At 46.2% G+C, this 26,207-nt stretch overlaps 1 protein-coding gene across 1 annotated transcript; it reads left to right on the top strand.

Moving 5' to 3' along the window:
- The first annotated feature begins 613 nt into the window (after positions 1-613).
- On the top strand, positions 614-4,540 carry LOC141027775 (subtilisin-like protease SBT3.9). Its single transcript, XM_073505176.1, has 10 exons — positions 614-1,017; positions 1,175-1,266; positions 1,355-1,452; positions 1,531-1,695; positions 1,790-2,403; positions 2,825-2,892; positions 2,985-3,251; positions 3,342-3,459; positions 3,586-3,757; positions 3,846-4,540. The coding sequence occupies exons 1-10, from the start codon at positions 937-939 to the stop codon at positions 4,382-4,384; spliced, it is 2,214 nt and encodes a 737-aa protein (XP_073361277.1). The 5' UTR covers positions 614-936; the 3' UTR covers positions 4,385-4,540.
- Positions 4,541-26,207: the final 21,667 nt, after the last annotated feature.

Raw genomic sequence — 26,207 nt, 5'->3', positions numbered from 1 at the left:
CTACTAGCCCCACATCGACTTGCTGCACGCACACCCCTCCAAGGTTCAAGCTTGAATAAAAGTTCGAGCTGATAATGCACAGAATGACAATTTGTTGTTGGGGAGCAAATTCTTCTGTTGGAGATCACCCTCCGTCGGATTATTTAGCTGCGAGAAATTACCCACATGATCATGCAACACCGACTTATCCACGTGGGGTCAACGTCTTCTCCTCAAGTGCTGATCAAATGGGGTATCTTTCGGGTGAGGCAACCACGTGGGAGGACTACTACGTGGCATGCCGTCTCTTGTCAACGACGCCACTCTGGAGCGAGGAATTGTCCCAAAAGGTGGCGAATGTCACACGCTCGCCATCATCAATAATGATGATGGACCGTAAGTCGCCTGCCCCCAAGAATCCAGCCAGTGGACAGGCGAGAAAGCTAGCAAGCACCGGCGTGATTCACAATCTAGACGGCTGTGTAAACCATATAGAGAGTTCTTTCTTAACGACGGATCGTTCGTACATTGGGACGGCAGTCACCGACATCAAGATTTTGGCAAGCAATTTTTTATTGTTCCTTTAGTCGATCGATCAGGTTAATTATAAGGTCATGGCATCTTTGCCGCCTCTATTTTATGCGTAACGAGCCGCCGAAAAGCTTGTTTGAAAGTCACTACATCAGAGACCACAATTAATCATATACGGTTTGGTGCTAGTTGTTTAATCCTGGGAGACCTGATCAAAGCACGGTGCTTCTTCCCTAGAGAAACGAGGGATGTACTAGTCTTTCTTTCTCACGTGTGCCACCTAACAACGCGTAAACAAATAGGTTTGAAGTGTTCTTGCAGACTTGCACCCCAGGATTATTGTCCTGCTGGATGCTATATATACATCGAAACGGGAAATGAGGGAGCACACAAGAAACATACGTAGCACTCCTTTCGAAGTCAGACATGGATTCCAAAACAGCATTATGTGGTACTCTCCTGCTACTTATGGCACTGCTGCCTCTTCCAGCCAGCGCGTCGAGCAAAGTAAGATACATGGCTGATCCCTCTTAATTTCACAGCATTTAACTTAGCTTCCTTTCCAACTGCTTTCATATATACCAGCTCTTGAAAAGGAGTTTGCGTCAAAATTTCAGCTCTGGTATTGTTTGTTGAAAACTTATGCAAACAAAATGAATTTCAGCTCTACATCGTGTATATGGGGGAGAAGAAGCATGATGACCCGTCCGTGGTCACCGCGTCACACCATGACATACTAACATCTGTTTTTGGGAGGTACTAGCTATAATTTCAAGTTGCATCGTAGATGAATCAGCAGGAAACAGCCGTCTTTTGCGCTCACCTTTTATTTTACTTGCAACAGCAAGGATGAAGCCTTGAGGTCCATAGTTTACAGTTACAAGCATGGATTTTCTGGGTTCGCAGCGATGCTCACCAAGTCTCAAGCTGACGCAATTGCAAGTAAGTAATTGTCAACCCTAGCTGTCTATATCTACTTGCATGATCGATATAAGCTAATCAAACATATTCTCAATGTAGAATTTCCCGAAGTTGTCACTGTGAAGCCTAACACTTTTCATGAAACACACACAACTCGGAGCTGGGACTTCCTCGGCCTTGAACATAACCAAGGACCACAACAACCGGGACTCCTCAAACAAGCGAAGTATGGTGAAGATGTCATCGTGGGTGTGATTGATTCAGGTTTGTAATCCCATCCTTAAGCTTGAATTCAAAACATGAGAAATCCCAAGAGCAGGAATCAGTTAACTCCATGCATATGCATGCTTATTTATAGGCATATGGCCTGAATCGCAAAGCTTTGATGACAACGGGTATGATCCTGTGCCGGCACGGTGGAAAGGGAAATGCCAGACTGGCCAGAAGTTCAACGCCACAAGTTGCAACCGAAAGATCATCGGCGCACGGTGGTATGGTCGTGGCATTAGTGCGGAGGTGCTAAAGAGTGACTACAAGTCTCCTAGGGACATCCAGGGCCATGGCACACATGTCGCATCGACTATCGCTGGCACAGAAGTGCATGGTGTGAGCTACGGAGGCCTAGGCATGGGCATGGCACGTGGCGGGGCGTCACGTGCGCGGCTCGGTATCTACAAGGTGTGCTGGGTTGGCGGGGGTTGCCCCGACGCAGCGGTCCTTGCGGCCATCGATGACGCCATATATGATGGTGTGGATGTTTTGTCGCTATCGATTGCAGGGGTTGGTCATGAGCTCCCAGGGACACTGCATGCTGTGCAAAGAGGGATATCCGTCGTGTTTGGTGGAGGGAACGATGGCCCGGTGCCACAGACTATAAGTAATGCCGTACCATGGGTTACGACGGTGGCCGCTAGCACGATTGACCGTTCTTTCCCGACATTGATATCGCTCGGAAACAAAGAAAATCTTGTGGTACGTACCAAGCAGTTTTTTGCTTTTATTTATGAAAATATGTAAACTATTTTCCGTTTTATGACATATCCAAAATAGCGAAGTATCCCATGGAATATATTAACCCAAAAAAACTACTAAAAATGTTAGTACTGGATAAAATGTACTCCAAAACCGAAATAGTAGCATCAATATGTTTAGTCAAGTTGGTGTCACCCTCTACATGCACAAACTTGCATATAGTTTCTCTAGAAAAACTTTTGGCTCCGATTCATATCATATGCATACAAAAGGGACGATAAAACTAGCCAAAAAATGTTTATCTCGTCCTTATTCCTTAAAGCTTTCCGTGATCCTCGATATATAAGAAAAATTGCTGGTTCTATCCCGTAGCGTTCCTAGCTTAACTTGCTCTTTAATCTGTAACTGATTTCAAATGCAGGGGCAGTCTATAAACTACAATGCGGCTATGAACAGCAGCGGCTTTCAGGGCCTTGTATATGGGGGGAGGTAATGAAAGAAACCAGTCGCTTGATGACATTTGATTGATCGTAAATGCTGTGATTTATGAAACCATGTTCAGTTTTAAAACTTATGTGCAGCTGCGACGCCGAATCACTGGCGTTGAGCAATGTCACTGGCAAAACCGTCCTCTGTTATGCACCAGCCCAGGCAGCCACCACGCCGCCCAAGCAAGCACTCCCTATGGCAATCAAAAGCACCGTTGAAGCAGGGGCCAAGGGCCTCATCTTTGCACAGTACACAGCCAACAATCTGGACCACCTGGCCACGTGCAAGGGAGTTATGCCTTGCGCTCTGGTGGATTTCGAGATCGCACAACGAATTCTCTCCTACTGGGACATGACTGAGTGAGAATTTGACACACTGTTTGAAACTGAAGGGTGAACATATGTACCTTCTTATCCAAGAACTAATTCATGTCTGTGTCATGTTTTTAGGAATCCGGTGGTGAAGGTGTCACCGGCAGTAAGCATTGTCGGAAAAGGGGTGTTGTCGCCGAGGGTCGCCTCGTTCTCGTCGAGAGGTCCAAGCATGCTGTTCCCTAGCATACTCAAGGTATATATTATTCTCAACTTCCTAACTTGAGACAATTGTTGCCATTGTCTTGTTTGTTACCTAGCATCTCTAGTTTTTCTTAACTTAAAACTTCTTATCTAATTCTCTATACACATGTTTGAACAGCCCGACATTGCTGCACCTGGCGTCAGCATCTTGGCAGCGGACCGCAACTCCTACGTGTTCAAATCCGGGACATCCATGGCGTGCCCACATGTCTCCGCTGTGACCGCACTGCTCAAGTCGGTTCACCCTGGCTGGTCACCTACCATGATCAAGTCTGCCATCGTCACCACAGGCACGAACATTGAAATACAAAAAAAATACACCAAAACTACTCGTCAAAATATATAACTGACTTGATTGTTCCTTGTCATTGGTTGCAGCATCTGTGACCGATCGTTTTGGCATGCCAATCCACGCAGAAGCGGTCCCAAGGAAACTAGCCGACCCCTTCGACTTTGGTGGTGGACATATTGACCCAGAAAGAGCCGTTGACCCTGGCTTGGTTTACGACGTGGATGCAAGGGAGTACAACAAGTTTTTCAACTGCACCCTTGGATATTTAGACGGTTGTGAGTCCTACTACCTCAATCTCAACCTCCCGTCAATTGCCGTGCCAGACCTCAAAGACAAGGTGGTGCTTCAGCGCACTGTGACTAACGTTGGGCCGGCAGAAGCAACATATCATTTAGTGGTTGAAGCTCCAGCGGGGATAGATGTGTTCGTGGAGCCATCTGTGATTAATTTCACCCGAAGCAGTAGTAAAAGCGCGAAGTTTATGGTGAGATTCACAGCAAGGCAGAGAGTACAAGGTGGGTACACTTTCGGGAGCTTGACATGGTCAGATGGAGGTACTCACTCGGTGAGAATTCCTATTGCGGTGCGGACTGTGATACAAGACTTTGTTGCAGATACATCTTAAACTCATAACTAGTTGTTGTACACCTTATTTATGTATCCATGTAGTTGGCATAAAAAAATGTAGGAGAAACACTGAGTATTAAATTTGTACTTCATCACAGGAAATGTTATACTGGAATAATACGATTCTTTGTGAAGGGGTGGTTTCTTCACAAACTTGTACAAAAACTACAATTAATGAGATATTCTCGGATCATATAGATCATAGACATGAACTACACAAAGGCACAACGACGGAACTAAAGTTCCCAAACCTTTCTTTCTTGATGAAAAGGTTTCTAAACTCGAAGTGAAAAGAAATCAACACAGTCGAATTTCCTTAGCTGGTCAAATATCACTAACTTCGTAGATGGCTGCTAATATCCAAAATGCTCGTGATAGACTGAGAATGTTAGTTGATTCATGTTTATTTGACCAGCATGAATGTACTTCATTATACTAAAGAAGTTAATTCATGTTTATATTGTTTTTCACAATTTCTTTTGTGCTATCACGATCTTTAGCGCTAAGCGCTAGCAAGCTTCTTTTACTCTCGTTCCTTAGACAACAACATTTCGGCCGGATTTGGGAGACACCCCATCGCCAGCCCCCATGCGACGATGCAAAGAGGTGTCAGGCCAAGTCGTTTCAAGAATGCCTCATCATGCCTAGCAGTCATGGTGCGATTGAAATCCGTAGAATAATGTATGTCTCTATCTATAGGAAACATATTTTGTAGGCGATTTGGCCGTGATAATTGATAAAGATTTTTTTTGTGAGAAACTGATAAAGATTTATAAATGAACTAATAGTGCATCTCAATTGTTCCAACATGGTTATTGATAATCGATCAGCTGAACATTGTTTAGGAGTATAAATTATCTGGAATTTGTCCTTTATGAATTTGACATGATAATTAGTAAGATTTTATTGAGTTGATCTGCTACCTTCACAACTTTGCACTACTTTCTTAATTGCTGTTATGTCAGCATTGTTATGTCATCCAAAAAGTATACATCTAGCAATATTAGAAGAAAACTTCGGGTAATATGCATAAACTATTTTGTATGAATATTTGTTTTGGATGCATTTTAAGTGTTAGTTGACAAAATATTACTGCCACATCCCAAAATTTGCCCATTTTTGGAATATGAATAATTAAATTAGTTTTTTTGTGCATTTTTTCTTGTGATTGTTTTGATCATAGCATGTTTTTACTAGGAGTTGATCAAATTGATTGCTATTTGTAGCTCAAAATAATTTTGGAATTGTTTAAAACCCTCAAATTATTTTTAGGGATTATTCATAATGCCAAATTAAGCTGACGAAATGTGTATGACCTTTTATTTAATATTCTGGGCTGGCAATTCTTTCCAGGTCCCAAATATTAAGTCGACCCCTGTGTAATATTTCCCAAAAGATTTGGGCCAAACTTGATCTTTGAATAATATTCAAAGTAAAAAAGGGAAATATAAAACAGAAGGAAAATAATTCATATTCTACCCAACCCAGCCATATGTAGCCCACTAGCCCTAACCCTATGGTACGGTTAGTAGGCGAGCACAACGCTCAACACCAAGCCCAACGCAAGGCTCGTGGCTCATTTCCCCAAGGCGAGTTCACAACCCACTTTATGAAAATCTGATGATCGACAGCCGCCCCGCGCCACCCCCTCGCTCACTGCCGCTGACACACCGGCTCCAAGCGTCAGACCTATCGTCCACCTCCCACGCACAACCCACACGATGTCGAAACCGCCGGCCACCACCCCATAGCAATGATGCCTCCCTGGACCTCCTGCCCACGCCTATAAAATCCCCAGGACCCCTTTGTCAACCCAGAGCTCGTGCGCCACCTCACCATAGCCAGGCCACTCAATTTCGAGCTCAGATCGGCGTCATCACTGCACCACTCCGACGAGAGATTTTGGCATTGTACATGAGAAATCAACCCTCCTTTTCCCATGTTCAACTCGTCGTGATCCCAACTCTCTCCCTCACCCTTTGTTTTTTCCAGGAGCATGCCAGAGCGAGCACAACGTCAATGAACTTAAGGAGGATCAAAGCCTTCGCCACTCCAGTTGCTCGTCGCCATCACCAGAGGGGCCAGTTGACGACGTCATGGTCACCATTATGATTGCCTCACGGAGCTTCACCCCGTCAAGTCTTTCCCATTGCTGGAGAATCGGCAAAGAGGAGTCCCATGCACTAGTAGGAAAAGGGGCTTTTACCCCGGTTCATAAGGGCCTTTAGTCCCGGTTCTGGAACCGGGACTAAAGGGTCGTTACTAATGCCCTAGCCCTTTAGTCCCGGTTCTTACACGAACCGGGACTAAAGGCCGTCCACGTGGCCGGTGCGGGGAGCCCAGGCAGGAGGGCCTTTGGTCCCAGTTGGTGCCACCAACCGGGACAAATAGGCAGGGCCTTTTGTCCCGGTTGGTGTCACCAACCGGGACCAATAGGCATCCACGCGTCAGCAGCTGGCAGGAGCTGAGGTTTTTGTTTTTTTAAGGGGGTGGTTTAGGGGTTTTGGGGGGTTAATTTAGGTGTTTCATATATTGTGTTAGCTAGCTAATTAATAGAGAGAAGTGTCCTCTCTTATCTCCGTGCTTGGTCGACGCTACGTACTATATACATATGGAGAGGAGTAGACACGCTAGCTAGTAATCAAATGAAGGAAACAGAAGATCATCATGAACATATGCGCATATTGAGAGAAGTGATATCGACCACCTCTCCTTCTCCGAGATATTGGTCGAACAACAAGTTCTCGTATATCTATCCGACACTACCGGCTACATATATACAATAATTATCTCTTACAATACAATCTCCTACAGGGTCCACATACTATTCTCCGTTTTCAGCGATCACGTGGTCAAGGAAGAATGCCGCCAATTCCTCTTGAATTCCTCGCATACGATCTTCTGCTAGGAGTTCATCCCGCTTCCGAAACATCTAATTTGAAGAAGGGGGTCAATACATATATATATGAATAAATGAAACTCAACACAAATGATGGTAATAAAATAAAATTGTGAATATTATTGCTTACGCACTTCATATTGTTCTTCAGTGTAGCCCCGCTCATAGGTCGTGTAGCGGATGGACTCGCAAACGTAGTATCCACAGTAATTATTCCCGGGTTCCTGCCACAACCACTTTACAAGAAATAGAGGTCAATCTAACTGATAAGCAAGCATGCTAAATGGTATTAATGAAACTAGCGCTTGAATCACTAGGAGATGCGCGGAACATGCTACTATAGTACTTACTTTCGGGTGATTAAATTGCAGCTTCTTCGGCAGTCCCGGAGCTTTTGAGGTGAATTTTCTCCAAACCCTGCCAGACAAAGAAAACAATTACTTGATATCAGGAAATGAACAAAGTTGCCGATATGGTGGATAATGATCGATTTAACTTACTTCTCGAGCATTTGAGTCATGTTCGCATAGTCCTGGGGATCTTTTCGTCTCGAGTCTAAGACGGTTACTACTCCCTGCTCAAGCTTAATCTCTAGGAGAATATAGTGGAAGCTGCGCATGCATGCATAAGTCATCAATTACATTACCATAACCTGGACTAATAAGGGAAACCGAATATGCACAAGACAGTAACACTCACTTGAAGTTGTAAGGAAAGAGTATTATATCTTTGTTTTGATTTAATACCAACGATTGTAGCAAGTTGGCCTTGGCTTCTTTGGGATGTTTTTCAACCGTATATGCATCTATGAGATTTGTGTTAATGAACCCAATATCACCGATTTGTTTTTTCTTCAATTCGGCGATCTTCAATCTGCATAGTATAGTGAGGATAAGTATAAATACATGCAATGAAAGAGCTGACCTATATAGAGAGACTTAATGACAGAAGTAGTACTACTTACAGACAGTAGCAAGTGATCGTTGTTTTATCGAAGGCCTTTTGATTGTAAAACTGGAAGAAATCCTCAAATGGAACATTCAGCAGATCAATTCCAACGAGGTCATGCTCTGGTTTAACTCTCAGCGTCAAAGTACCAATCCCATCAGACTCTCTGCAGGTTTTCATGTACCAATCATGTAGTCTTCGCATCATCGTTGATAGAGATCTTTCATCTTTGACGAGAGGCTTCCCGTCATGGTATTTGTGTTCGTCCACCTCCATGATTTCATAATGTACATCGTCGGGCAGGTAATCTCCAAGATTGCTATAACCGGGCACCATACTCGGATCATTAGCGACGATGTCTTTTGACACCTTGAGCGGGGGGCACGATTGGTTCGCTTGTTCGCCGAGCTGGGCAATTTTTTTCCCAGCTCGTCGTTCTTTCATCCTTTTATCACTGACAGTACTTCCCGACCGCTCCGCTTCGGCATATGTCTTTGCAAGAACGCGCTCATAGTTGCCTCTCGGCGGAGACTTTGGTGGTTTTGTCAGGGCAGCCAGAGTGCGCTTTGCTTTCACCGGATCTACCTTCTCCTCCGGAGGTGGATGTTTCTTTGCTTTCACCCCTTCAAAGAAGTTCTTCACTCCGGCTCGCACGATCTTCGCGTTCTCCTCCTCGGTCCTCTCGTATGGTAACTTCTCTGGAGTCTTCAGAGAAGGACCGAATCTGTATTGCCTCCCGCCTCTGGCAGTTGTACTGCTAGACGCCGGCAGAGCAGACGGAGCAGCTGCGGCTGTCTTCTTTCCTTGCTTACGAGGCGGAGGAGAAGGACTACGACGCGCCGGAGCAGCCGCAGCGGCGGTGGGTCTCTTCCGCCCTTGCTGACGAGGCGGAGAAGGAGGAGGCTGGCTGCTCTGGCGCGCCGGCGCTGGCGGAGAAGGAGGCGGAGTGCCGCCACGCGCAGGAGAAGGAGGCTGAGTGCCCTGATCACTCGCCGGAGGAGGAGGCGGAGTGCCCTTACTCGCCGGAGCCGTCCAGTTCGGAAGCTTGATGAGCTCCTTCCGCCATAGGCACGGAGTCTTCAGAGCTAAACCCAGCTGAGTCTCCCCTTCACCGGTAGGGTGGTCAAGCTGGAGGTCCTCAAATCCCTCCGTTATTTCATCCACCATCACCCTAGCATATCCTTCTGGAATCGGCCGGCAGTGGTAGGTTGCGCCGGGTTCAGGAGGTAAAACAGAGCCAACAGCCGCCTTGACTTTGAAGTTCTGCCATTCCGCCATAAGGTGGCAATGTTGAGACTCCGTGATAGCATCCACGGGGTAGCTAGCAGGAGCCGCATGCTCCAGCTGAAGCTGCTCGGTGGAAGCCACGCTGCTTCTCCGCTGAGATGGCAGTGTAGCTTCGGGGGCAGTTTCGGCATCTCGATTGCCGTCTCGTTCCTCTAGCGCTTGAACCCTTTCGTGCAGCTTCTGAATTTGGATCTGCTCCACTTTTTTCCTCCTCTCCTGGGTTTTGTAACCGCCCGCGTTCGGAAAACCAGCCTTCCACGGAACGGAGCCTGGCGTGCCTCGTGTCCGTACAGGGTGCTCAGGATTCCCGAGGGCCATTGTGAGCTCGTCGTTCTCTCTGTCTGGAATGAACGTCCCATGCTGCGCTGCATCGATATAGTGCTTAAGCTTCTTGACGGGTATTGCAAGTTGCTCGTCCGTCCAGGGTGCTCAGGATTCCCGAGGGCCATTGTGAGCTCGTCGTTCTCTCTGTCTGGAATGAACGTCCCATGCTGCGCTGCATCGATATAGTGCTTAAGCTTCTTGACGGGTATTGCAAGTTGCTCGTCCGTCCAACGACACCTCCCTAATACAGGGTCCAAGGTTCCGCCAGCCCCGAAGAACCAAGTCCGGCAACGGTCTGGCCAGTTCATTGTCTCTGGTTTGATCCCTTTATCAAGCAGATCCCTCTCAGACTTGGCCCACTTAGGCCGGGCTTTGAGGTAGCCACCTGACCCCGTGCGATGGTGAAGCTTCTTCTTCGCAACATTATTCTTGTTTGTCGCTCACATCTTCTTACTCTTTTCTGATGTCTTGTGGGCCACAAATGCGGGCCAGTGATCTCTGATCTTCTCATACCGGCCGATGAATTCTGGTGTCTCTTCTTTGTCGACAAACGTTTTCAGCTCATTCTTCCACCTCCTGAATAGGTCTGCCATCTTCTTAAGAGCATGAGACTTGATTAATTGCTCTATAACTGGCTTCTCCAGATCCTCCTCTGGCGGTAGGGTGAAATTTGCCTTACGCTTAGTCCAAAGATCATCTTTCTGCATATCATTGACATAAGACTCCTCAAGGTCTTCCTTCTTAGGCTTATACCATTGGTGGATGCTGATCGGGATCTTGTCCCTAACTAGAACCCCGCACTGAGCAGCAAAAGCATCCTTTGTCCGGAGGGGTTCAATCGGTTGGCCGTCGCGCGCGATTGCTGTGATCTCAAACCTTTCATCCGAGCGCAACTTTCTCTTCGGGCCTCGTCTCTTTACCGAAGTTGTGCTCGATCCGGAGGGCTAGAAAAATGAAGAAAGACGAGTGTTAATTAATATGTGTACATACCAAAACAATGAATGCATCAATTAGCTAGTCAGCACAGGCTTAACTAATATATTTACCTGGCCGGACTCTGTTCGGTCACCGGAGCCGTCACCACGGGCTCCTTCTTGCACCAGCATTGGGTCACCGGAGCCATCATCATGTCTTTCCTCCTCCACTCTTCGATCACCGTAGCCTGCTTCTTCACCCTGTTCTTCTAGACCATCATTGTCGTTAAGATACGACAAGATATCACCTCCGGCTAAGATTATGTCCCCCAACACCTCTTCTGCTTGCTCATCTCGTCCGTGCTCCATTGTTTCTGCAAATATTACAACATGGCAATTATTACACAAACATGACAGCAGGTGGATATATTAGTGCAAACGTAGACCTAGCTTATTCCGGGTTTGGGATGGCCTAGGCAACGCTTCAAGGGTAGGGGCGCGGCGGGAGGGGGTAGGAGACCGACATCGTTTTTTTCTAGGGTTTGGGTGTCCTCGAGAGTTTTGGTCGAGCGAGAGGGCCGGGGGGTGCTCCCGTGGTATAAGTTATCACGGTCGAGAGAGGGTATACATATCGACCGTCCATCATGTCGAAGTTATCTGGGAGGGAGTTATATATATCGACAACGACGACATACATACACGGGAAAATAATGTTATCGGGGAGGGGGTATATCGACCCCCCCCCCACGTGTTGAAGTTATCGGGAGGGGGTTATATCGACAACGACGACATACATACACGGGAAAATAATGTTATCGAGGAGGGGGTATATGACCCCCCCCCCCTTGTGTTGAAGTTATCCCCCCTCGTGTTGAAGTTATCGGGAGGGGGTAATATCGACAACGACGACATACATACACGGGAAAATAATGTTATCGGGGATGGGGTATATCGACCCCCCCCCCCCACATGTTGAAGTTATCAGGAGGGGGTTATATCGAAAACGATGACATATATACACGGGGAAATAATGTTATCGGGGAGGGGGTATATCGACCCCCCCTCGTGTTGAAGTTATCCCCCCTCGTGTTGAAGTTATCGGGAGGGGTATATATCGACGATGACAGACCTGATAAAACATAAGTAAACGAAGAAGAAATAAAAAGAGGAGAAGAAGAAAGGAATAGAGGAGAGGATTGAAGAAAAAAAAAGAGGAGAAGAAGAAAGGAATAGAGGAGAAGAAGAAAAAATAGAATATTTTCTATTTTTTCTTCTTCTCCTCTATTCCTTTCTTCTTCTCCTCTTCTTTTTCTTCTTTTTTCATCTTCTTATTTATTTCTCCTCTTCTTCCTCTCCTCTTCTTCTTTCTTTCCTCTTCTTATTTTCTTCTTTCCTATCCTTCTTTTTCTTCTTCTTCCCTTCCTAGCTAGATATATAAAACTTTTCTGAAACTTTCTATATATGAACAAAAAACTTTCTATGAACAAAAAAACATTTTTGACATATATATTCATACATTTTGAACATCTACATACATACAAATTTTTTTTGTTCACATACACATATACATCACATATGAACAAAAAAATTAAACTAATAAAAATAAAAAAACATATAGCCACATATGAACAAAAACATATAGCCACATACATACACATATACATTATATATATATGATCAAAAAACAATTAAACTAATAAAAAAACAGAGCCGGGGCGGCGGCTCTCGCAGCGGGGGCGGCTAGGACGATGGCGACGGCGGGGGCGGCGAGGGCGCCGGCGCGCGGGGGCGGGACGGGGCGGGGGCGGCGAGGGCGCCAGCAAGCACGCGCGGGCCGGGCAGGGGGCTCGGGGCGCCGAGGCGGCGCGCGCGAGCAGGGGAGCACGAGGCGGGGCGGCGCGTGGGGGCAGGGCGACGGCGACGAGCACCGGGCAGCGACCCATCGAGGCAAAGGCGCGGGGCGACGGCGACGAGGAGCGGGCGGCGACGGCGAGCACGGGCAGCCTGGCGGCGTCGGGGGCAACTGGCGAGGGGATCTGAAAATTTCCCAAGTGTTGCCTTATATAGGCACACCTTTGGTCCCGGTTGGTGGCACCAACCGGGACCAATGCCACCCTTTAGTCCCGGTTGGTGCCACCAACCGGGACCAAAGGTCCCTTTTCAGCAGCGCAAAGGGCGGGAAGCGGCGGCCTTTGGTCCCGGTTGGTGGCACCAACCGGGACTAAAGGGGGGCATTGGTCCCGGTTGGTGCCACGAACCGGTACCAATGCACCCCTTTAGTCCCGGTTGGTCGCACCAACCGGGACCAAAGGCCTCTTGCTGCCCGCGTCGCGGCCAAAAGTTTAGTCCCACCTCGCTAGTTGAGAGGGGCTCGGAGTGGTTTATAAGCCCCGCTGCGGCTGCTGTTTCGAACTCCTCTCTATAGCAGGCTTCTGGGCCTAACTTTGGCGCGCTGCCCGTTTAGCCTCCTAGCCCTTCTGGGCCTGTATTTGCACTCCTGAGGGTTGGAAGGCTAAGCGGGCAGCGCCCCAACAATTTTTTTTGCTGTATTTAGTTTTTTTGTTCTCTTTTTTGCTTTATTTATTTTGTTTTGTTTCTACTTACAACAAAAAACTTATTTATTTTATTTTATTTTGTTTCTAATTAATTATTTATTTTACTTTATGATAATTCTTTTTGCTATTAAAGTTTCTATCAAAAAAAGTTCTTTATGAAAAAAATTTTGATGTATTTAGTTTTTTTGTTTTCTTTATTGCTTTATTTATTTTGTTTTGTTTCTACTTACAACAAAAAACTTATTTATTTTATTTTATTTTGTTTCTAATTACTTATTTATTTTACTTTATGATAATTCTTTTTGCTATTAAAGTTTCTATCAAAAAAAGTTCTTTATGAAAATTCTTTTTGCTTTTAATGATTTTGAACAGAAAATACTTCGATAATTTTAGTTGCATCAATTTTATATGATTTTAGTTTCAATAATAATAGAGGTTTCTTATAATGTTTTGAACAGAAAATACTTTGTTAATTTTAGTTTCATAAATTTTTTAAAGTTTATTTTATTTTGTCGGAACACAAGAAGTCCGGAGTTGTAATAAGTTATTAAAAATAAAAAAAGAGGCGCAATGCTCGTTGATTTGCTTCAAGCCTTTCGGAATAGTGTAGACTGCACTGCACATAGCTCCATGCAGTCTACCTTATTCCTCAAGGCTTGAAGCTAAGCAACGTGAGCATTGCGCCTCTTCTTCATCGTCTCTGCACTCAGGGCTTATAAACCGCTCGTAGTGCCTCTCAGCTAGCGAGGTGGGACTAAAAAACCGCTTAGTAAGAAACTCTAGTACCGGTTCGTGCCACGAACCGGTACAAAAGGTGCTCGTGGGGCCACAGCCTCATTAGTACCGGTTCGTGGCACCAACAGGGACCAAAGGGTGGAATTGGTCCCGGTTCGTGCCACCAACCGGGACCAATGGCCTTGCACAGCGGCGTGGTGGTGAGTTTAGTCCCACCTCGCTAGCTGAGAGAGAGCCGCACCTATTTATAAGGTGCGGTGCGCCTGAGCTGTCGAGCTCCTCTCTAAAGCAGGCTTACGGGCCTAACCTCTCTATACATGCCTGTGGGCCTACTGGGCCTTCTGCGGGCCTGAATCCTGGCCCATGGATGGGTTTCTAATCGTATTCAGGCCGTGGTGGCCCAGTAGGTGGCATAATTTTTAATTTTTGGCCTGTTATTTTTCATGCATTTACTAATTATTTTGAGCTATAAGACCGTAAAATTGAAAAGCATTTCAAATGAACTCTGAGAAGGTTGAAAGTTGGCATGGTATCATCATTTCATCCACATAGCATGTGCAAGAAAGTTGAGAGGGTTACGGCAAAACTAGATGCACTTCTTGTACAAAACGGAATATGATATCATACTCGTCTATTACAAAGTTGGCATGGTATCATCATAATAGTTGCGGGAGAAAGTCTTCACTTTTTCTTCGCTTGTGTCATTTGCTTATTGTGCCGTAACCATGGATAATCTTCATCGTTTATCAGGATGCTTGGGTCAGCCTTGACTTTGAAGGGAGGAATTTCATGAAACTTTTCATAATCTTCAGACATGTCTGTCTTGCCCTCCACTCCCACAATGTCCCTTTTTCCTGAAAGAACTATGTGGCGCTTTGGCTCATCGTATGATGTATTCGCTTCCTTATCTTTTCTTTTCCTCGGTCTGGTAGAGATGTCCTTCACATAGATAACCTGTGCCACATCATTGGCTAGGACGAACGGTTCGTCAGTGTACCCAAGATTGTTCAGATCCACTGTGGGTCTACCTGTACCCCGCCTCCTGACAGATTGACCCATTTGCACTTAAACAAAGGGACCTTAAAATCATGTCCGTAGTCAAGTTCCCATATGTCCATTATGTAACCATAATATGTGTCCTTTCCCCTCTCGGTTGCTGCATCAAAGCGGACATCGCTGTTTTGGTTGGTGCTCTTTTGATCTTGGGCGATCGTGTAAAATGTATTCCCATTTATCTCGTATCCTTTGTAAGTCAATACAGTCGAAGATGGTCCCCTGGACAACGAGTACAACTCATCACAAACAGTGGTGTCACCTCTGAGACGTGTTTCCAACCAACTGCTGAAAGTCCTGATGTGTTCACATGTAATCCAGTCGTCACACTACTCCGGGTGTTTGGAGCGCAGACTGTTCTTGTGTTCATCGACATACGGGGTCACCAAGGTAGAGTTCTGTAGAACTGTGTAGTGTGCTTGAGACCAAGAATATCCGTCCCTGCATATTATTGAGTTCCCCCCTCCAAGCGTGCCTTTTCCAGTCAGTCTCCCCTCATACTGTGATTTAGGGAGACCTATCTTCTTAAGGCCAGGAATGAAGTCAACACAAAACCCAATGACATCCTCTGTTTGATGGCCCATGGAGATGCTTCCTTCTGGCCTAGCGCGGTTACGGACATATTTCTTTAGGACTCACATGAACCTCTCAAAGGGGAACATATTGTGTAGAAATACGGGCCCCAGAATGACAATCTCGTCGACTAGATGAACTAGGACGTGCGTCATGATATTGAAGAAGGATGGTGGGAACACCAGCTCGAAACTGACAAGACATTGCGCCACATCACTCCTTAGCCTTGGTATGATTTCTGGATCGATCACCTTATGAGAGATTGCATTGAGGAATGCACATAGCTTCACAATGGCTAATCGGATGTTTTCCGGTAGAAGCCCCCTCAATGCAACCGGAAGCAGTTGCGTCATAATCACGTGGCAGTCATGAGACTTTAGGTTCTGGAACTTTTTCTCTGGCATATTTATTATTCCCTTTATATTCGACGAGAAGCCAGTCGGGACCTTCATACTGAGCAGGCATTCAAAGAAGATTTCTTTCTCTTCTTTCGTAAGAGCGTAGTTGGCAAGACCTTCATACTGCTTCGGAGGCATGCCGTCTTTTTCGTGCAAATGTTGCAGGTCCTCCCGTGCCTCGGGTGTATCTTTTGTCTTCCCATACACGCCCAAGAAGCCTAGCAGGTTCACGCAAAGGTTCTTCGTCACGTGCATCACGTCGATTGAAGAGCGGACCTCTAGCTCTTTCCAGTAGGGTAGGTCCCAAAATATAGATTTCTTCTTCCACATGGGTGCGTGTCCCTCAGCGTCATTCGGAACAGCTAGTCCGTCGGGACCCTTTCCAAAGATTACGTGTAAATCATTGACCATAGCAAGTACGTGATCACCGGTACGCATGGCGGGCTTCTTCCGGTGATCTGCCTCGCCTTTGAAATGCTTGCCTTTCTTTCGACATTGATGGTTGGTCGGAAGAAATCGACGATGGCCCAGGTACACATTCTTCCTGCTTTTGTCCAGGTATATACTTTCAGTGTCATCTAAACAGTGCGTGCATGTGTGGTATCCCTTGTTTGTTTGTCCTGAAAGATTACTGAGAGCGGGCCAATCGTTGATGGTTACAAACAGCAACGCGTGCAGGTTAAATTCCTCCTGTTTGTGCTCATCCCACGTACGTACACCGTTTTCATTCCACAGCTGTAAAAGTTCTTCAACTAATGGCCTTAGGTACACATCAATGTCGTTGCCGGGTTGCTTAGGGCCTTGGATGAGAACTGGCATCATAATGAACTTCCGCTTCATGCACATCCAAGGAGGAAGGTTATACATACATAGAGTCACGGGCCAGGTGTTGTGATTGCTGCTCTGCTCCCCGAAAGGATTAATGCCATCCGCGCTTAAACCAAACCATACGTTCCTTGGGTCAGCTGCAAACTCAGCCCAGTACTTTCTCTCGATTTGTCTCCACTGCGACCCGTCAGCGGGTGCTCTCAACTTCCCGTCTTTCTTACGGTCCTCACTGTGCCATCGCATCAACTTGGCATGCTCTTCGTTTCTGAACAAACGTTTCAACCGTGGTATTATAGGAGCATACCACATCACCTTCGTAGGAACCCTCTTCCTGGGGGGCTCGCCGTCAACATCACCAGGGTCATCTCATTTGATCTTATACCGCAATGCACCGCATACCGGGCATGCGTTCAGATCCTCGTACGCACCGCGGTAGAGGATGCAGTCATTAGGGCATGCATGTATCTTCTGCACCTCCAATCCTAGAGGGCATACGACCTTCTTTGCTGCGTATGTACTGTCGGGAAATTCGTTATCCTTTGGAAGCTTCTTCTTCAATATTTTCAATAGCTTCTCAAATCCTTTGTCAGGCACAGCATTCTCTGCCTTCCACTGCAGCAATTCCAGTACGGTACCGAGCTTTGTGTTGCCATCTTCGCAATTGGGGTACAACCCTTTTTTGTGATCCTCTAACATGCGATCGAACTTCAGCTTCTCCTTTTGACTTTCACATTGCGTCCTTGCATCGACTATGACCCGGCGGAGATCATCATCATCGGGCACTGGTTCCTCTTGATCTTCAGTAGCTTCCCCCCTTGCAGCATCATTGGGCACATCGTCTGGTTCCTCTTGATCTTCAGCAGCTTCCCCCGTTGCAGCATCACCGTATTCAGGGGGCACATAGTTGTCATCGTCCTCTTCTTCTTCGCCGTCTTCCATCATAACCCCTATTTCTCCGTGCCTCGTCCAAACATTATAGTGTGGCATGAAACCCTTGTAAAGCAGGTGGGTGTGAAGGATTTTCCGGTCAGAGTAAGACTTCGTATTCCCACATATAGGGCATGGACAACACATAAAACCATTCTGCTTGTTTGCCTCAGCCACTTCGAGAAAATCATGCACGCCCTTAATGTACTCGGAGCTGTGTCTGTCACCGTACATCCATTGCCGGTTCATCTGCGTGCATTATATATAATTAAGTGTGTCAACAACCATTACAGAACATCATGAATAGAAAATTAAGTGACCAGATTAATAGAAGTTCATCATCACATTAGAACCAAAGTACATACATAGTTCTCATCTAACAACATATATATAGCTCTCCAGAGCATCTAATTAATTAAACCATACATTGAAACTATGTAAAACATTTCAATGCGAAAACAAATGCGATCATAATCGCAACCAAGGTAACAATTGATCCAACGGCATAATGATACCAAGCCTCGGTATGAATGGCATATTTTCTAATCTTTCTAATCTTCAAGCGCATTGCATCCATCTTGATCTTGTGATCATTGACGACATCCGCAACATGCAACTCCAATATCATCTTCTCCTCCTCAATTTTTTTATTTTTTCCTTCAAGTAATTGTTTTCTTCTTCAACTAAATTTAACCTCTCGACAATAGGGTCGGTTAGAATTTCTGGTTCAACCACCTCCTAGATAAATAAAATCTATGTCACGTTGGTCGGTATATTTGTCATAAACAATAAATGAACCAAATAGTTATAAAAAGATAATATATACCACATCCGAATCATAGACAGGACGAGGGCCGACGGGGGCGGATACCAAAACCATCGCACTATGTAATAAGAAGGAATAATAAAAGTAACAAAATTAGACAAGTAACTATCTAAAGTAAGAATTTTTTTCCTTTCAGAAAGAAGATAAGAACAAGAGGCTCACCACGGTGGTGCTGGCGACGAGATCGGCGCGGGCGATCGACGGCGGTGAAGACGGGGACGGGACGTGACGGACCGCTAAACCTAGACAAATCTCGGGGAAAATGGAGCTCGGAGGTCGAGTTTCGAGAGGACAAAGATTAACTAGTGTGGCTCAGACATTTCATCGAACACCTCATGTGCATAGGAGGTGAGCTAGAGCACCCAAATGCCCTCCCCTCGACGGCCAGAAAAAACAGAGCACTCTGGAGTGCTCTGCTGTGGCGATGGGGTATATATAGGGAACTCATTGGTCCCGGTTGGTGGCACCAACCGAGACTAAAGGCCTTTGGTCCCGGTTGGTGCCACGAACCGGGACCAATGCCCCCTTTAGTCCCGGTTGGTGGCACCAACCGGGACCAAAGGCCTTGTGCTGGAACTAGCGCGGTGCGGTGGGATGTTTAGTCCCACCTCGCTAGCCGAGAGGCTTCGACAGTGGTTTATAAGCGCAGCTGCGCTAACCACTTCGAGCTCCTCTCAAATGCAGTCTTACGGGCCTATTCTGTCACTATTTGCCTGTGGGCCTACTGGGCCTTCTGCGGGCCTGAATCCTGGCCCATGGATGGGTTTCTAGTCGTATTCAGGCCGTGGTGGCCCAGTAGGTGGCATAATTTATTTCCTTTGTTTTTTTCTCTTTTGCTTTATTTGTTTTGTTTTGTTTCTACTTACAACAAAAAACTTATCTATTTTATTTCTAATTACTTATGTATTTTACTTTAATTATTTTATTTTTATTTGTTTTACTGCTGCTATTTTTATTTATTTTACTGCTGCTATTTTTACTTAATTTATTAAGGTTTATTTATTGTAGTTACTATAGTTTATTTTATTTTATTTTATTAAGGTTTACGAGCTATGGGAGGGACGAGGGGTGGCGACGTGCTGTGGGACACGATGCAGGGGCCGAGGAGGGAATTTAGGGTTAAGTTTTTATACGGGAATGATTAGACGGGCTTTAGCGGGCTTTCCCGGGATTGTGGGGTTTTACCAGGTCATCGATGAGAGTTTCCAAAAATGTCATTAGAAATCCATCATGGATTAACAGGTTTCTTGTAGTGATATGTCGAGCACAATGAGTGGTGATCCTCCGGCCTCCCACTCGCACACAGCCGCCGCCACCCTCCCGCTCGCTCGCCGCCGCCGTCATCACCAGTCCCGGCCATGGCGCCGCCGCTGCCGTCGTGCCCCTGAAGACCTATTCATCTTGCCTGAAGGTGATCCTGTGCCAGATCCTCCACTTAACCCGTGTGGACCGGCTCATGGGTCACTGACAGTGGGTCCCTTGGGCCCACTGTCAGGTTTGACCAGTCGCCCCCGCCTCCTTCCTCCTCTGGCCGAACAGAGGCAGGGTTCCGGCGATCAACGCCGGCGAACGGCGGCTCCTCGCGGGGTCCTGAGGGCGGGGATGGATCCGCCAGGCCGGGGCGGTCCTCCTGGTGGTCGAGGAGGTGGTGGGGATGGAGGGAGTCGCCGACGGCGAGCTCCGCGGCGGACGGCAGCTTTGGGAGGTTTGGGGCTTTGGCCTACGGTGGTTCCCCGACGCAGCTGAGGGTTTGGGCGGCTCCGCACGATCGAGGGGAGGAGGATGGTGGTGCTATAGGGACGGGGGGCTCTGGTTGCGACTGAATGGACCGGAGGGCGGCGGTGGCTGTACTGGCCGGAGATGGGGAAGAAGACCCTCCCTGGTCGATTGCCTGCTGGGGGTGCTAGGTGGGGTGGCTTGAGGTCGCCTGAGGGACTGGACGGACTCGGGGGCTCCTTATATAGGCGGCCGGAGTCGGTTCCAACGGCGGCCGTGGATAAGAACGGCGAACCGCCGTTCTCTAGCTTGCAGGACGTCGTGGCGGCGACGGGAACTAGTGGACGAGCTCGCGGATAAGCTTGGACTGCTCCAGAGGCGAGCTGGCGAGCGGCTGTGGCTCGGGCGACGCAGTCCATGGCAGGGGCCTGCTGTGGCCGGCCGTCGTGCCCCTGAAGACCTATTCATCACTACAACACGTCGGCGGCGGTGTATGAGGCGTCCATGGCCCTGGTGGTGCCTTCAAGGGAGGACGCATGATCTTCAAGGGAGGACGCCCTTCTCTATCCCATATATGGCGGTTATGGAGTTGATGGCTCGTGTTTTTTTCTCTTTTACTTTATTTGTTTTGTTTTGTTTCTACTTACAACAAAAAACTTATTTATTTTATTTCTAATTACTTATGTATTTTACTTTAATTATTTTATTTTTATTTATTTTACTACAGATATTTTTATTTATTTTACTACTGCTATTTTTACATAATTTATTAAGGTTTATTTATTGTAGTTACTATAGTTTATTTTATTTTATTTTATTAAGGTTTATTTAGTTTTATTTATTTTATTAAGGTTTATTTATTTTATAAATATAAAAAAATGAACATAGATGCGCTTATAGAGAAAATTAAACCTAAATTCACAGTAAATTTCAATTTACTGTGAATTTAGGTGAAATTCCCTGTATAAGGGCATCTATTTTCACTTTAAGAGAAGCTCAACAAGGCATAGAGGGACAGGCTTATAAACTGGTGTGAGTGCCCTTCGGTTGGCGAGGTGGGACTAAACACTGGTCGCAACTAGGACCAGCCCTTTAGTCCCGGTTTGTGGTATGAACCGGGACTAAAGGGTGGTGGGCCAGGAGCGTGGACCTTTGGTCCCGGTTTGTCCCACCAACCGGGACCAAAGGGGCCGGACGAACCGGGACCAATGCCCCCACGAGGCCCGGCAGGCCCCTGGCCGCACGAACCGGGACCAATGCTCACATTAGTCCCGGTTCGTGACTGAACCGGTTCATATTTTTCGGAGAGAAAATTAATTAAAACAAATGACCCTCGTTCCAATATTTGATAAAATTTCAAATATGAAAACGGTGAAATCCCCAACTCTCTCCGAGGGTCCTTGAGTTGCTTAGAATTTCGAGGGTCGCAAAGCAGATATGCAATAAAATATGATATGCATGAATGACCTAAGTAGAACATTCCAAATTTGAAAATTTGGGATGTTACAAACCTACCCCCCTTAAGATGAATCTCGCCCTCGAGATTCGGGTTGGCTAGAAAATAGGTGTGGGTGGTCTTTGCGTAGATCATCCTCTCGTTCCCAGGTGGCTTCATCCTCGGTATGGTGGCTCCACTGAACTTTGCAAACTTGATAACCTTGCTGCGAGTAACTCGGCTGGCAAACTCATGAATCTTGACAGGTTTCTCCTCGTATGTCAGATCATTGTCCAACTGAACTGCTTCCAGGGGCACTGTATCTCTTAGCGGTATATCGGCCATCTCTGCATGGCACTTCTTCAACTGGGAAACGTGAACTCCTGACAGTCCTTCGGGTAACTCCAACTTGTAGGCAACCTCTCCCATGCGTTCGAAAACACGGTACGGTCCTACAAATCTCGGGGCTAACTTTCCCTTCACTCCAAAACGTTTAACTCCTCGAAGCGGTGATACGCGAAGATATGCTCGGTCTCCGACTTCATAGACTACATCCTTGCGTTTCGAATCCGCATAACTCTTCTGCCTGGACTGAGCTTCCTTCATTCGGTCTCGAATCAGCTTAACCTTCTCTTCAGACTCCTTAATCAAATCTGGTCCAAACAACTGTCGGTCTCCTACTTCATCCCACATCAACGGTGTTCTGCATCTTCGTCCATACAGGGCTTTGAAAGGTGCCATCTTCAAACTGGCCTAGCTGTTGTTGTATGAAAACTCCGCGTACGGAAAATTGTCATCCCAACTAGATCCATAATCTAGTGCACAACCTCTCAACATGTCCTCCAGAATCTGATTGACTCTCTCGGTCTGTCCATCTGTCTACGGGTGAAAAGCGGTGCTGAACTCTAGCCTGGTCCCCAAAGTCTGGTGCAGTTGATGCCAAAACTTTGAAGTAAACTCCTCTATCTGATATGATGGTCCTCGGAACTCCGTGCAAACATACGATCCTGGTCATATATATCTTGGCCAACTTCGCACTTGTATAGGTGGTCTTCACTGGGATAAAGTGAGCTATTTTGGTCAAGCGATCCACTACTACCCAGATAGAATCATATCCTGATCGGGTCCTGGGCAATCCGGTGATGAAATCCATGCCAAGCTTGTCCCACTTCCATTCGGGTATCGGCATAGGCTGCAGTAATCCGACTGGCTTCTGATGTTCTGCCTTCACTCTCTGACATACATCACATATGGCTACATACTCCGCAATATCCTTCTTCATACCAGTCCACCAGAAACGCTCCTTCAAGTCCAAATACATCTTAGTGTTTCCGGGGTGTATCGAGTATGGCGAGTCATGAGCTTCCTGTAGTATCAACTTCCTGATCTCTTCATTATTGGGCACATATACACGGTCCTCGAACCATAAGGTGTCGTGCTCATCCTCACGAAAACCTTTGGCTTTTCCTTCGCCCATTCTCTCCTTTATCTCAACAATCTCTTTGTCATCCTTCTGAGCTTCTTGAATCTTTCCCAACAATGTAGACTGAACTTCCATTGCTGCAACAAAACCTCTAGGAACAATCTCCAAACGAAGTTCCCTGAGATCCTCGGCTAACTCCTTTGGCATCCCCCCGCTTACGAGGATGTTAACATAACTCTTACGGCTCAAAGCGTCTGCTACGACATTGGCCTTTCCTGATGATAGTGCAACTTCATGTCATAATCCTTTATGAGCTCCAACAATCTCCTCTGCCTGAGGTTCAGCTCCTTCTGTGTGAAGATGTACTTCAAACTCTTGTGATCTGTGTATACGTCGCAACGGTTTCCAATGAGAAAATGTCTCCAAGTCTTGAGTGCATGCACCACAGCTGCTAACTCCAAATCATGCGTGGCATAATTTAACTCATGCGGTTTAAGTTGTCTTGAGGCATAGGAAACAACTCTTCCGTCTTGCATAAGTACTCCTCCAAGTCCTAAGCGAGAGGCGTCGCAATACACTTGGAAATCCTTGCATATATCCGGCAGGATTAGCACTGGGGCTGTGGTCAAATGTTTCTTCAACTCCTGAAAACTGGCCTCACATTCTTCCATCCATTTAAACTTGGTGTCCTTCTTCAACAATGCCCTCATGGGCTTCGCAATCTTAGAGAAACTCTCAATAAATCTCTGGTAGTATCCCGCAAGTCCAAGAAAACTGCGGATCTCTCCAACTGAGGTGGGTGCCAACCACTCGGTGACTGACTGAACCTTGCTGGGATCCACTGCTATACCTTCTCCTGATATAACATGTCCAAGAAATCCAACTTCCTTCAGCCAAAACTCACATTTGCTGAACTTGGCATATAACTGGTGTTCCCTGAGCTTCTCGAGAACTGAACGCAAATGTTCCTTGTGCTCCTCTTCATTCTTCGAGTATACCAAGATATCATCAATGAACACCACGACAAACTTATCCAAGAACTCCATGAACACCTTATTCATCATACTCATGAAATAGGCAGGGGCGTTAGTTAGTCCAAAAGACATAATCGTATACTCATACAACCCGTACCTTGTGGTGAAAGCGGTCTTAGGTATATCCTTCTCCCGAATCTTCAACTGGTGATATCCCGATCGCAGATTGATCTTCGTAAACACTTTAGCTCCTTGCAGCTGGTCAAACAAATCATTGATCATCGGCAGTGGGTACTTGTTCTTGATCGTCACTTCATTCAACGCACGATAATCAACAACCATCCTTAACGATCCATCTTTCTTCTCAACCAGGAGCACTGGGGCTCCCCACGGTGATGAAGTTCGTCGGATGTAACCTTTCTCCAATAACTCCTTAATCTGTTTCTTAATCTCCTCTAGATCGTTTGCGGGCATCCGGTATGGTCTCTTTGATATAGGCCCGGTGCCTGGCAATAGTTCTATTAAGAACTCAATGTCTCGATCCGGTGGCATGCCTGGTAATTCCTCTAGGAACACATCCGGGTAATCCTTTCACAACAGGTACTTCCTCCTGAACAACTCCAGAGAGGGAATTTACTTGGGTTCTCCTTGACGTATGCCTGGATACATACTTGGTCCTTTTTCCCTCCGGGGTGGTGAGATAAATCGACTTACTGGCGCAATCGATGTTTCCTCCATACATCGACAGCCAATCCATGCCCAGTATCACATCCAACCCTTGTGACTCCAGAATTATAAGGTCTGAGGGGAAAGTATGACAACCTATGGTTAATGGCATCTGAAAACATCCTCTGATTGCCATATACTCTGCTCCGGGTGAGGTTACTAGCATAGGTGTCTTAAGAACTGTAGTGGGCAACTTATACTTATCCACGAATCCCCTTGATATGTATGAATGCGATGCACTAGTATCAAAAAGAACAAGTGCAGTAAATGACTTCACCAAAAACTTACCGATAACGGCGTCTGGCTGCTCTTCAACTTCCTCCACGTTCACGTGGTTCACTTGTCCCCTGTTGAAAGGGTTGGGCTTCTTCCTGGCGCTTCCATTGCCATTACCGTTCTTCAATTCCGGACAATCGTTGGCGTAGTGCCCAGTCTTCCCGCACTTGAAACATGTAATGTGACTTTGATCCTTCTTGGCGGGTGTGGCTGGGTTAGACCGGTTCTGATTGCTGCCTGCTCCATTCCCGTTTCCATTCTTGGGGCCATTGTGCCGCTATTCTAATCATTAGATTTCGAAATAATTTCCATTTCTTTTCTAAAAAGAAAAAAAATGTTTTAAATAAAACATTTTTCTTTAGTGATATTAAATATTTTTATGCAAAAATAAGTGCTTTAAAAAGAACCTCTGTCCCTTCATTTCCAAATTATTACAAATATCAATTAACGGAGTGTTTGGATTCTTGGGGTTATCGTGTAATTAGCCTAGGATTTACCCTTTTAACCGTAGGTATTCTTTGTCCTTGGAAGGAAAGACAATTCCGAATCTGCTTTGTCTACGAATAAGGAAGCTATAAGTAATGCAACTATGAATCTCATGGAGAGTTCGATCCTAGATCAGGATGAACGCTGGCGAGTTGTCTATTTCAAGAATAGATTGGATCTATCCGGCTGCACTTTATAATATTTTTTAGTATTTTTCAGATAAATAAGAAAAGGGTGCACGATCTCGACGAATAGCGCATAGCAGAGCCGCACCTAATACTCCGGCAACTCCCATCATATGAAATGTGTTCAACGTCCAATTATGAAATCCAGAACTCCCTCCATTGTGGGTGTGGCCTCCATGGCTATGGACAAGTCCTCCCGAGTTGGGGGTGAAACGAGGCTTCTACTGAGCTCCGGAATTGTACTTTCCTTGTCCATACTTCCTCTTGCGGCTCTCAATCTGTTGCTGCTTCCCTTCAATCATAAGAGCCTTGTCTACCAACTCCTGGTAGTTG

Source organism: Aegilops tauschii, chromosome 7 (assembly GCF_002575655.3).
Source record: "Aegilops tauschii subsp. strangulata cultivar AL8/78 chromosome 7, Aet v6.0, whole genome shotgun sequence".
Taxonomy (NCBI): Eukaryota; Viridiplantae; Streptophyta; class Magnoliopsida; order Poales; family Poaceae; genus Aegilops; species Aegilops tauschii.
Note: the sequence above shows the minus strand (reverse complement) of the source record. Positions and strands in the feature narration are given on the sequence as shown.

Coding starts and splice junctions, on each gene's coding strand:
- LOC141027775 (XM_073505176.1), top strand. CDS start 937: ATGGATTCCAAAACAGCATTATGTGGTACTCTCCTGCTACTTATGGCA. Junction 1,018..1,174: donor CAGCCAGCGCGTCGAGCAAA/GTAAGATACATG, acceptor AATGAATTTCAG/CTCTACATCGTGTATATGGG. Junction 3,758..3,845: donor GTCTGCCATCGTCACCACAG/GCACGAACATTG, acceptor CATTGGTTGCAG/CATCTGTGACCGATCGTTTT.